This window comes from Mytilus trossulus, chromosome 14 (assembly GCF_036588685.1).
Source record: "Mytilus trossulus isolate FHL-02 chromosome 14, PNRI_Mtr1.1.1.hap1, whole genome shotgun sequence".
NCBI classification, from domain to species: Eukaryota; Metazoa; Mollusca; class Bivalvia; order Mytilida; family Mytilidae; genus Mytilus; species Mytilus trossulus.
This window is the reverse complement of record NC_086386.1, coordinates 24,530,944-24,545,177: the sequence shown is the minus strand read 5'-3', so window position 1 is coordinate 24,545,177 and position 14,234 is coordinate 24,530,944. Positions and strand designations below refer to the sequence as shown.

Here is a 14,234-nt window from a genome sequence, read left to right as displayed (position 1 = left end):
TTTACTTATAACCAATATCAAATGACATGAAATTATGTAATTCAATTTTTAATCCATTTTAATTCCTTTTCCTGCACCAATGTGCATAGCTTCATGATGTTTATCATATCATACAATAAAACAAATTACATATATGACATTTATCGAACTATTATCATGTTAATTTACAACTATTAAATAACTATTGGAGTATAGTATTTGTAAAATGTCAGTTGTTACAAGCAAGTATTTCAATTGATTTTTTTAATCAAACCCAAAATGCCATTAAAATATCCAAACACTTCCAAATTTTTGGTTAATTTGTCATATTAAAAATTGATCATGTAATTATGTACAACTGCACGTTGTGTACTTTGCAGTAAAAAAAAAACTTGATAGAAAATGTATTACATGTATTTGTATAGCATGATAGCAGTGTATAGTCATATTCAGAAATGGCAATATTTTTACTTTTCACATAGTTGAAATAATCTAAATATTTAGAAAAATATCCTGTTTCTTGTAGAAAGAGTTATAACATTTCTTGTAATTAAAATTTTTCTAATTATTCAATTTCAACTTACAAAAGCATTCCATTTCCTGTCTGTCCCATAAACATTGTCAACAATTCTTAATACAAAAACACATCACTTTGTTTAAAGATTCTACTGATTTAACAAAACAAATTCTTTTAATTACATAACATAAGTTGTTCTGTTGATTTTTATCTACCCATCAACAGACTTAAGATCAAAGATTAAAATAATACACTACCTGCAACCTGCCATGTTCTTTGTGTTTGGTAGGTATAAATACTAAATTTAGAATGAGTAAGAAAATTTCCAGGTGAAAAAATTATTAACTCTACATCAATTAGTCCCAAACAGTAAAATAAAGTGCAGTGTACAGGAGGTCTGGTATAATGGGTAAAAATGTTACCCATAATTACATTTAAATACAAATTAAATGCCATAATCTTCAAAACATTTAAAAAATATTTCTTAAAGCTATATTTTTAAAGTCTTTTATAAAAGCATTTGCAAAACATATTATATATAAACTAATCTCATTTGTGGTGTCTGGGATATTGTTCCTTCTAGCTTACATCTTTAAACACTTTTACACTTAGTTGATTATCTCATAATGGACCAAGTTAATTTGACCCAAAAGTTTAATAGGACAACAAAATATAAAATAATTACTGAATTTCAAGCATGTATATATATATATATTATTTATGAAATCGATTTTGTCTACTAAAGAGGAAAAATTAACCGGAGAAAGCTGTTCTCTGTCAGTGCGATTAAATAATATACAAATAGTAAAAATGTAAGATCAACAGTTCAATTGGAAAAATAAACAATACGTACAAAAGAATGAAATTAATCAAAAATATACCTGTACTTTATCCTAACGATGTCAACAAAGAAAGGTAGTCTCTTCATAGTGTGTCAATTTACCTGGTGAGGTGACTCATGGTACTTGTAAGATTTTATAACAATTAGGTAAATAACTTTGACAATGATCGGCATATCTTTCTTTATTTGCCGATCGTTTATAAATATACGTGTGTATTAAAAGTCTTCGCAGGATTACAATAAAAACGGATTTACACGGAGAGTAAAACTGGCCCAGATGTAATCTCTGGCTTTTGTATTGTACAGTTTATCACACCGTTGATCGTTGTGATTTTGTCGAGCTGATCGACAGAAGTATTAGCTTATCAAAGGATTAAGAGGGATTATGTATCATTCGAATAACTTCATGGCAGTAGATTAAAGCGTATTCCACATTCTAATAGATCTTACAAACTATTTTAATTAATTCACAAAGGAATTTATTTAATTAGAAAAATATATATTAACTGCCCCCAAGCACTATATGTACGTCCTTGTTTTTGTTGCATTAATCTTGTTCATGACATACTAAATTTTCCAGTTTTTTGTCTACTATTAACTATTATGTAACTTTTTGTTGAGGTGTTTTAGAGTACATTAACATGTAAATTGCAGTCAAATATTGCAGCATATAAACAATTAAAAGTACATTAAAAAAAGATACATGTTATTAGGCCTCAAAATATTGCAATTAATTAAAATAAATTAAGGAGTCAACAATTTTTTTTACATTTTATTTTTTAGGCATAAAAAACAAGGACCGTTATCACTTTAGTTTTGTTTATGAAATCTGCCCCCCCCCCCCCCAAACAAAAAATGCTCATTTTGCCTAAGAAATTGCATGGATATTTCACAAAAAAATGTGCATCGATGGCTTTAAAAAAAGTTGTACATAATGAATGGCAATGTTATTGGAAATTGTATGCAAATACAGGTATCTTATTTTTCAAATGTTTTTCCCAGTGTACTCTAAGTACATGTAGATAGCTGTTTAAAATGCAGGCATAAAATAGATATTACCTAAACAATTACTTAAAAAAATATTAATCAGTAAAATAAATATACATTATACAATAAACACATTTTTCATGGAACAACATGGTCACCTTACCTCAGGATAAGGATTTCTGATTCGTCAAAACAATATTACATAGAGTTTCTGATAGGGACAAATAGCTACATAGTATTTTGTGTTAGAAGTGACAATGTCAATTTAGTATTATCTGATCAAGTAAGACCCTGAAGCTAATCTTTTAACAGTTCAGTCCTCCATTTGTCTAAATCTTATTTTACAACTGTCTCCGCTGGATTAAAATATTTTTCTAATCAGTAATGTAGAACCAAAAAAGATTAGAAGGGTTGATTAAAGTCATTTTAATTTAATCTGAACACTACCTAATAAAGCTTTCAAATTCAGACACTGTTGTAAGCATGTAACTTACAAAGTGAAATTCAGTGGTAAAACTATCATAATTTCCTATACTTTTTCTGATTATTGGTTCTATACCCAAAACAGCAGTCATTCAGTGTTTTATACATGTTATACAGAGATGACCTTATCTCTGTACGTAAACTGGTTATGTAGCAAATGGGGTATTTTAAGGTTCAGCATCTTGGCATAGATTACTACATGTAATTGGCAAATGATGAATTTTATTTAATAGCTAAATCATCAATGTCCATCCAATTTATATTTATTCTATAATTCAAAAATTCTTTTTTTTTGTCACATCTATCTATTTAGTTGGTTTGGTCTAATGCATGTGACCATGTTGAATAAAGTTTCAGGCCAGGAAGAACATGAAGAATAAACGAAGAATTAAAGTACCTACACCTAAGACTGACAGCAATCCAACAACAAGTTCAAGAGGACATCTTTGTAGGGGTCTCATTGGGGGTTTCTGATCCTGGATCCTGCTTACTGTTTTGTCAGATTCCTGTATCCTGCTTACACTATGTACATTAGCAAATTTTCATTTTTTAGAGAAATTTTTCTGTGTCCCGCTAGACTTCATTTCTCGTTTTCATGGCAAAATAATTTGACTTTCACATGTCATGCTTACAAAAAATCTGCAATCTTGCTTCATGCTTAGACCCCAATGAGACCAACTTTGTATTCAATCCTGTTGTTCTAACTTTAAATAACAGAATTCATGAAATTGGATAATTTCAACATGTTAAAAAAACATGGAAAATGTTCTTGATGACATTTCTTTAATGATAATTGGCCTCCTAATACCATTAAATGGTACCACCATAACTGCACATTTTTAAAAATAATGTTTCATTAGTATCAATGGGACAAAATATTTGTAACCCAAAACCTATATAATAAAATTTGTCATGTGAAATTGACAATGTTTGAAAAGCTTATTAAACAGAATAAAGAACAAACCAGATGCTCCGCAGGGCGTAGCTTTATACGACTGCAGAGGTTGAACCCTGAACGGTTGGGGCAAGTATGGACACAACATTCAAGCTGGATTCAGCTCTAAATTTGGATTGTGATTAAATAGTTGACACAGCATAGGTTTCTGACACAGAATGAATGTGTTCTAATGAACTTAAAATTTTTGTTTTCTCTTAGAGCAATTCACTATGCTGTTGAATATTAATCCTCTCAAAAAAATGTTTGAAGAAATTTTCTTTTTATTTATGAAATTTCAAATGAGAAAAATTGAACCCAATTTTTTAATCACATCCCCCTTTCCCTTATTCCAAAACTAATCTCAATTAAAATATTCTAATGGAGTTTGCAACAATAACTACTCATTTAAATACATCATAAAATATTAAGATGTAAAAAAACTGCTTGTTATCACTGAATGGTAAATATTATTTAAATTTATCAGTTGGTAGTAAAAAGTGAATATACATTGTATATTGTATATAACAAAGATTTAAGTTGATTCTGGACAAAGAAAGATAACTTCAATTAAAACAAATTCTTGCAATAAGATATTTCTTGCTTACTATTCTGGACAAAGAAAGATAACTCTAATTAAAAAAAAAATTTGCTATTTCACAAGATTGTGAAATTAGTTATTTCTTGCCATTGCACAATACTGTGCAATTGAAAAGACTTGCTATTGCACAATACTTAATATAATAATTTTAGATCCTGATTTGGACCAACTTGAAAACTGGGCCCATAATCAAAAATCTAAGTACATGTTTAGATTCAGCATATCAAAGAGGCCCAAGAATTTAATTTTTGTTAAAATCAAACTTAGTTTCATTTTGGACCCTTTGGACCTTAATGTAGGCCAATTTGAAAACGGGACCAAAAATGAAGAATCTACATACACAGTTAGATTTGGCATATCAAAGAACCCCATTTATTCAATTTTTGATGAAATCAAATAAAGTTTAATTTTGGACCCAGATTTGGACCAACTTGAAAACTGGGCCAATAATCAAGAATCTAAGTACATTTTTAGATTCAACATATCAAAGAACCCAACCAATTCATTTTTTGTCAAAATCAAACTAAGTTTAATTTTGGACCCTTTTGACCTTAATGTAGACCAATTTGAAAACATGACCAAAAGTTAAGAATCTACATACACAGTTAGATTCGGCATATCAAAGAACCCCAATTATTCAATTTTGATGAAATCAAACAAAGTTTAATTTTGGACCCTTTGGACCCCTTTTTCCTAAACTGTTGGGACCAAAACTCCCAAAATCAATACCAACCTTCCTTTTATGGTCATAAACCTTGTGTTTAAATTTCATAGATTTCTATTTACTTATACTAACGTTATGGTGCGAAAACCAAGAAAAATGCTTATTTGGGTCCCTTTTTGGCCCCTTATTCCTAAACTGTTGGGACCTAAACTCCCAAAATCAATACCAATCTTCCTTTTGTGGTCATAATCATTGTGTTTAAATTTCATTGATTTCTATTTACTTAAACTAAAGTAATTGTGCGAAAACCAAGAATAATGCTTATTTGGGCCCTTTTTTGGCCCCTAATTCCTAAACTGTTGAAACCAAAACTCCCAAAATCAATCCCAACCTTTCTTTTGTGGTCATAAACCTTGTGTCAAAATTTCATAGATTTCTATTAACTTAAACTAAAGTTTTAATGCGAAAACCAAGAAAATGCTTATTTGGGCCCTTTTTGGCCCCTAATTCCTAAAATGTTGGGACCAAAACTCCCAAAATCAATACCAATCTTTCTTTTGTGGTCATAAACCTTGTGTTAAAATTTCATAGATTTCTATTCACTTTTACTAAAGTTAGAGTGCGAAAACTATAAGTATTCGGACGACGACAACGACGACGCAGACGACGACGCCAACGTGATAGCAATATACGACGAAAATTTTTTCAAAATTTGCGGTCGTATAAAAACTGAACAATGATTTAGAGCTATGAATGAGACATTTATTACTTTATGGTACCCCTATGCTTAGTGCAGAAGCAGAGGAGTCCAGTCAACAGTTTTCATAAGTCAATCAATCATGTCAGTCAGTCATATGTGTTTAATGATGCTGACTCCCTTATTACATCTATGGGATTGCAACCATACTTAAACTAATATGATCAAAGGCATGTCACCCCCATAACTGAATATATATGATTGCAATTTTTCCTCTCTTGGGTTCTTGGATATTATATATGAACACAAATATAAACCGTGTCTTAATTTCTAAAACAGCTTGTAATAAGAAATACCTGTACAAATACAGTGAGCATGGTGATGAACGACAAATGCATGAGCAGTTTATATAAATTACAGGTATATAAACTTAAACTATTATTAAACCATATGAAGATATTTGTATTTTGTGTACTGAAGTCAATGAAGCACACATGAATCATTGAAATAAAACTTATGTAGGATTGACCAAAGGCATAATCATAGATAACAGTTAAATTCATCTAAAAAGTCATATAAGATTAGAATCATACTAACCATCATATGAAATCTACATGGAATTCTAATTCATTATTTACTGCCTACAGCTGTGATAATTGTTCACAATAACAAAATAAGGTTTAGCTATGATTTAAAAACAAATCAACTTCATGAACTTGGAAATATTAAAAATAAATTTGTTATTTGTCTACACCATTAAGACTACATAATAAAGTATTCCATCTTTTTTCCCCTGAAATCTTGTAATTTAAAGCAGTACATGTATCTCATTCAAGAAGACTGTATAAATTATCTTATATTTATAACAAAAATTTTGAATTTGGTGCAAAAAGAATACTGCAAATTCAGAACTTATTGAGAGGTTTTCATTATTGCGAAAATGCAACAGGGGTATAATGATTATAATCACAATAAATTAAACTTACATTTTGAGATTTTTTCAAATGAACTTAACAGGATTTTTCTCAAAATTGCAAAAATTAAAGTTGTATTTCATGTATTTTAGTCTTAATTGACAGAATCACAACAATAAATCATGTTCGTCAAAGTTTCATATAATTACTCACCAAAAGGTAACTACTAAAGATAAAATTATAAGGACTGAAAGTATATAGACATGATATTTATGTTATATGAATTTAAGGCGCAATTACTACATAAGTAAGCCGCCTACCAAAACCAATAACAACAACAATAATAAATGCACCCAATAGTATTTGAATTTACAGGAACTAATTTTTATAAAGAGCAGTGTTAAATATTTACCATGACAAGTTTATATGGTGTGAAAATCCTGCAAAAGGAAAATAGAAAGAGGAAGAAAAAGATGAAGATGTAAGTGACACTCAGCATCAAATGTCCAATCAAATCTAGTCATTTAAGTGCCTTGTCCAATCAAATCTAGTCATTTAAGTGCCTTATTTATTGTAAGTTCTTCCTGAAAGATATGCTATCTGTCAAAAACAACTTATATCAAAACTTAATATATATTTTATTGGTATTCGTTTTTCACAGACATGACAGACGTTTCTGTAATATTTTTATCATGTCATAAAAAACAAGAATGTGTCCATAGTACATGGATGCCCTACTCCACTATTATTTTCATAGTTCAGTGAACTATGAAATTGGGTAAAAACTCTTGATTCGTCATTAAAATCAGAAAGATCTTATCATAGGAAACATGTGTACTTAGTTTCAGTTGATTGGCATGGACTTCAACTTCACCAAAGACTACCTTGACCAAAAACTAACCTAAACCTTGACCTTGACCAAAAACTAACCTAAACCTTGACCTTGACCAAAATCTTTCACCTAAAGCGGGACAGACAGACAAACAGATCGAAACAAATTATGCCCCTAGGGCAGTAGCTGGGGCATAAAAATATCTGACATTAAACAGCAAAAGAGAATGATGTCGAAAATGAAGTCAATAGTTTAAATGCAATGGTCTATGGAGATGAGTTAAAAGTCAGATGGGCTCTGCAAGTGATACTGTACATTAATTTAATTTTTCAAACAAAATTGACCTATTGCTTATAACTTAATGTCTCTGACACAAGACAAGAACCTGAAATATCATGAAAACAAATATGACCAACAAAAATATAAATATAATTACACAGAAAACAAGGTCAACTGTAAGTGACATATGCCAGACAGAAACCTCAATTGCTAAGAATCTGTAAACTTATCTATTTCCCTCTGTCTCCAATTCTTTGCTGGCCAGACACAAAATGAAAGTTTCAGGCAGATATTCTGACTGAAGATAGGTGTTGCAGACCAGTCAATCAATGACAGAAAGTGACTATTTATACATATGTCATTCACTGTGACATGATCGATAAGAACTAAGTTACCATTGATACACCAAATTTACCATGTTTATGCATGTATAATAAAAACATATTTTTTTTCCTGGGTTTTGATTTGATTAATTCTACATTGTACTTCTCAAATTAACAGGAGTTATCTCTCTTTACCAATGGTAAATTTTATAAGTTTTGTACTTGTCCTTGTTGACAAGAAATCTATAGATCATTATTCAATAACATTTACATAAAATTCTCCAACTTCCTCTTATACATACATGTATAAAATGTAAATCTTATTTATACACAAACATGTACCAAAACTTACTTGTCTGAATGGAATTGTAACTTAATAATATATATATGTATCTTTATTTACTTTTTTTTGCATTTTAGGTTAATTCAAAGAACAAAAAGAATTGAAACATTATTAATAGAACAGCATTTGATTTAATCTTGATTTAACCTTTTACAAAATATGAGTCTGGAACAACTGCATCATGATCTAGCTATATATATAGCCATTAGTCATGCCAATTTCATATGGAAAATGATTCTTGCATTCTTTCTTAGGCAGGGGAAAAGTATCATGACCAATATTATACTACCTACGTATATTGATTTTATGAGTGCCCCGTGTGTAAGGGTTAGGGTGCAAATAAGGGTGCAAATTGGAATTACGCTATAGAAGCGAAGCTCCTGCTAGAGGAGGAAGATAAAGACTAGGTAACAGGTAACAGGTAACAGGTATTAATGTAAGTTTGTTTGAAAAACTTTGTCCTAGTGGACATTATTTCATCGGACAATATTTTGATTTACAACTAGAGGCTCTAAAAGGCCTGTGTTGCTCATCTTGGTCTATGTGCATATTAAACAAAGTGCACACATGAATTCATGACAAAATTGTGATTTGGTGATCAAATATAAGAAGTTGAATTGACATATGATTTGCCAGACCTGCCTCTTTCCAATAGGTTGGTACAGTCTGACCAAAGATGTTTAGCACCGACCGCCCTAGTCTGTTGGTCGCTCTCAACTGATAGTAATTATAGATAATAGGTTGATAATTTCAACCCAACCTATTAATTAACACACTGACTATAATATTCCGTTACAGTTTCCTAGTCTCATGGATTTCCTTGCTAAATAATACATTGTAAGGTCCTAATTTCAATTGAAAAAGCATGCATAGTACAAATTAATATGACACACAAAAAAATATGATCTGAACATAATGTAATTGTATTAAACATGATAATGATGATTGACATCATTCCTAAATTTAAACCTTGAAAAGACAACTTCCAAATTTGTGTACTTTCTCATACATTTCCTATGAAACATGGTCATGATGGTAATTAGTGTTGTTCAGATGATCAGAATAAGTCGGAAATCAGTTGGTTGGGCCTGGCGATGTCGATAATCGATTGGGATTTTTTTCAATCGATTGTCGTTAAAGTTTCCGGACTTTTAGCTTATAAACTTCCGGTCTGTTTGCAGGTCGCATATCATATGCGCAGTCAAACAAATAATAACAAAAAATATCAGTCGATGACAATGATAATGTCAAACATCCTATAATTAAAGACATAACCAATTTCCTTCTTTATAAACGTGACAAAAGCCGTGACTATAAATATTTGCAGATTGATGGAATGTTATTTAAATTTAACTTTGTATGAAATACTTTCTTTCAATCCCGGTACTTGTTACTTCATAAAATCATCCTGATTTTAGACAAACTAATTTCTTTGCTTCATTAGAATGTGTTGCAAATTGCCTTTTATTAATGTTTTAACTATATGTAGCAGCAAAAACGTCATATTCCTTTCCAAATTGCTTGCCAAACATTGTTTATTTTCCGAAATTTGTCCGCCATTAAAAACTAAAAGAATCACGAATCGGATACGGTTCAACTTTGTAATAATTCCGAATTCTTGAAACTATAAGTTCACACAACGAATGACACAATTAACAGAAAAATAATGATCACAAAAGTGAAAAAAAGCATTCTACACGAATAAACAGACATTGGCTTGATCCCTTTTGTTTATTGTATATATTATAATGCAAATGCATTGTTTTATTTTTTTCAGTTAATTTTAAATTTTTTTAAGTTAAAAACTTTATATATCTTTTCTTAAAGGAGCACTAGCTACGATATATATACAAAAATAAAGTATGATTTTTTTTTAGATTAATCATTAATTGAATTGGAATAATGAAATAATAATTTGCTTTTAGCAATCAATTTGCTTTAATTTTGTTGAAATTAGCGATTATACATAATTTTTGACGGATTCACTTGCAAGTGAATACGTCATCATCATTCTAACCGATATTCATGTGAACTCAATTTAACCCCCTAGCTAGAGACTGACAACGCATGCTTTGTACGTGAACTGGTTATTTAAAGAAACAAAATGTCAACAATGAAAGTGAAACTACAGTAAATCATTTGATTACTAATTCGATCCACATAAATCATTCTTATACGGTTAAAAACAATAAGAAACTTATATTTTTAATCTATAAATTCAAATCAAACAGACCTATAAAAATCCAATTGCACGTGCTGGTTTAACCTATTCATATCTTTATTTGTGTTTACATCGCTTATATGGTCACCTGAGGTCAAATCGATAGTTAATTAGATGGCATCTGGATTTTAATACACACGAAACGAACCTACATATCATCTACCCCATGCTCCGTAAACTGTTTATTTTAAACGTTTGATAGATTGGATAAATGTTTTACATTGTTATTAATCAAATGTGAGAATTTGAGTCAAATTGGTGACCATGAATTTGACAGCTAGTGCCCCTTTAATTAGAAGCATTCAAATGTTTATACAGCTATGTTACTGAAATTGTATTGTGAGTTACACCATTGAAATTTAGAAATGTTAGTGTTACTGTTGGTAATTAATGTTGTAATTATGAGATAGAATATGTTCAAAATGAATCTTGATTCTTATTAATTCATTGTTTTAACTGCTAAATAAATAGTTATTAAAGGTGCCAGGATTATAATTTAGTACGTCAAAATATGAAAAGGAAACAAAAGATCAAATATGAATATATAAACTCTGCAATGATATGGAATATACACATTAGACATGTACAATGAGACTAAATGCATGATTTCATTTAAAAAAAAGGGCAAGGTATTATGATGCGATTATAACCGATAGTCGGTTGGTTGCTGTCAACCGATTGTAATAGATAATCGGTTGGTAATTTTAACCGATTATCCAACACTAATGGTAATGTTGATACAGAACATCAAGAACGTATTGCTATTTGGCTGCCATTACTGGATACATGTATAACAAAGCTTCTGGTAAAATTTTGTTGCATATTAAAATATATATGACTAGTGCTAGTTGTATGGTGTCAAAAATTTCAGCAGCACAGATTCTTGAGTCATCAAGCACAGATTTCCAGAAAGCGATTAGGTGTATTGTTCAATGACATCTTTAAAATACACCTTATTGTATTTGTCCACAATTACAATTTACTGGACATCACACTGGTTCCCCTTAAATTTTGATGTCATACACAATCATGACAATGTAATACAAAATATCTGATGCCACAATAGAAAAGTTATTATTTTACGACATCAATGCATTGAATCTTTGTAATTTTATTCATTTAACCTTGATTTGATATTTTGTCATACATATATTTATTTATGTGATGTAATATCATATTAATGCGAGGGAAGACATCATTATACTTGTATTGATTTTCCTGATTTAATATATATATAAAAACTTGAAACAATAGTTCAAGTTGGACACAATCTAGGGTCAGCCTTGAATAGTGATAAGGTGTATATGGTGTTATCATTCATAATAAACAACTGGCGATCAGTCTTTTGATCATAATTTATAAACTATGATTTAATATAACCGCTGCTAATGCAGGATTGTTTCAATTTAACATTCAATATATATCTTATATTTTTCTATGACTATGAAATGTCTTCATCCACAAGGCATAACCACTAAACCGTGATATTATAACAAAGAAGATCGTTGTAGATTTTACATGTGTGATACATTTTTGAGTTGAGTCAATGAGTGTGAAATAAATAATATAGGAAAAAACACAAACCAATGAGAATTATATCAGCTTTTATCGTAATTAATGATATTCGAAAGCTGAAATAGTTAAATAATTGATTACTCTCATACCTAATAATTAATATAACAACAAAACAGTGAAAACTTCTTGGCTTCTTCTTTCATCTGTGTATTCAGATCATAAGGAGAATGAAATAATATATTTGATTGGTTGAGTTGTCAAAATCGGTCCAATCAGACTGAGGAAGACAAATTGTAAGATTTCCGGAAATGATCACGAAGCGAGAAGAGTGCTTCCTGTATCAATTCAACTGTGTCAAGTTTGTTTTCTCTTTCACCATTTAATGATTTATTTGTAACTAAAATGTAGTGGATTACTAAAAGACAGACAACCTTTCTGATTTTTAATTGCAATATGTTCGAAAGAAAACTGTGACAGACATAAACATGAGCAAAATAGCAAATGGGAACGTTGTGTATTCGGGTTGGTTGGTAAAGTCCCCTCCTGAGAATAAATTTCGATTGAGTGGTCCGTGGAAAATATTTAGATCGGTAAGTGAAGAAGGGATACAATTTGTGTTAAGTTTTGATGTATATATATGCTTAAAAGTAGACAATTTACAGGTAAATTAGATAAAGGTTTGGGCCAATTTGTGGTGTCATAACCCATTTGATCCTCAGATATTAGCTAAATATGTATAAAGCTATATATTTCAGCTCTCTGTTGATCCTTTCCAGATATCCATTCAATTTTGACAATTGTGTCGCATTAGTCAGGTTGAAATAGCCAATTTGCTCAAGTAATTGTCAAATTTGTATAATATACAAATGGTATTTACTTTTTATTATATAAAATGTACAATAACCCAAACTTTAGTTTTCAAGTTTAAATCATAATTTGTTTTTGTGTGTTCATATATTTGGGTAATAAATTAACACTTATACTTTGCACATAAAATACATTTTATTTTATGATTCATGTATACCATTACGTGATTACATGGTATGTATACATTTTGTACATGTACGTTGTTACATGTATGTAAATGTAATAATTTTGTCTCTTCATATATTTCTCAATCAATTATACCAGAAACAATTGTTTTTACATTTTTGAAATAGATTGTTTATATGATACCCTACCCAAATATTATAAGAATATCATGAATATATACAATCAACAATTTATTATCAATGATTAGAATATATATATATAATCAACAATCAGTAATAAGAATATATACAATCCATATTAAATCATGATAATTGGAATAATTATATACAATCAATTAGAATAAACAAATCACAATCAGTTTAAAAACACAATAATCATTTAAATAGAATATACATTATACAATCACCAGTCAATTAGAATATACAATGACCCATCAATTCAAATACTTACAATTACTAATTATAATCATGATCATGCTAATTATTTAGAATGTATATAGGATAATCAACAATTTAGAGGTATTTACTTATAGCACCTAGCTGCAGAACTGTAGCTCTTAGGTCCTTATGTTATGTTTTGTCTACAGTCTGCAAATAGTAAAAAAATAACATAAGGACCTAAGAGCTAGGGTTCCACAGCTGTACAGCACCATGATCACTCATTACCTTATTGAATTAAGTTGATTAATTAAGAACTTCATATAGTATGTATTATATACATGTACGAGTGTAAAAAGGTCAAAATGAAAGTAGGATATGATTTCCAAATTTGTCTATTTTCTTTTGCAAAAATGTATTGATCAATTGGCATGATTGGTATCTGTTTCTTTTATTTTCTTAATTTTATGTTAATATATCTCTTTCAAATCTTTATGTGCTACAATCTAAGTTAACAAAAAAAGAAAAAACTTGCATAATCACATTCACTTGAATTGGCAGTATTCATGTTAAGGCACCTACACATGTCCTTTACCCGTTATGCATTTTGTCTGGACTCACCATATAAATACACCTTATCACTATTTGTCCGCCATTATCTGGATATCACACAGGTCCCGTAAAATTTTGACGTCACTAAACAAAACATCTGACGCCACAATGGAAAAGTGATT

The 14,234-nt window shown here is 29.9% G+C and overlaps 2 protein-coding genes across 7 annotated transcripts in view; one reads left to right on the top strand and one right to left on the bottom strand.

Moving 5' to 3' along the window:
- Nucleotides 1-12,378, bottom strand: part of LOC134696752 (calpain-15-like) — a 57,255-nt gene extending 44,877 nt beyond the window's left edge. The window contains exon 1 of one of the 4 annotated variants that reach the window (XM_063558682.1): nucleotides 12,280-12,378. The gene's annotated coding sequence lies outside the window, so the exon portion shown is untranslated. Of the gene's footprint in view, nucleotides 1-753; nucleotides 866-1,377; nucleotides 1,525-7,029; nucleotides 7,048-12,279 lie in introns of those variants that run through there. The other 3 variants (XM_063558686.1, XM_063558683.1, XM_063558685.1) reach the window with 3 other exon arrangements.
- A 67-nt stretch (nucleotides 12,379-12,445) lies between these two features.
- The window catches only part of LOC134697376 (GRB2-associated-binding protein 1-like), a 43,341-nt gene continuing 41,552 nt past the window's right edge, over nucleotides 12,446-14,234 (top strand). For all 3 annotated transcript variants that reach the window (XM_063559628.1, XM_063559630.1, XM_063559627.1), the window contains exon 1: nucleotides 12,446-12,720. In XM_063559628.1, the coding sequence (XP_063415698.1) occupies nucleotides 12,616-12,720 (105 nt within the window). In that variant the 5' untranslated portion in view covers nucleotides 12,446-12,615. The remainder of the gene's footprint in view (nucleotides 12,721-14,234) is intronic.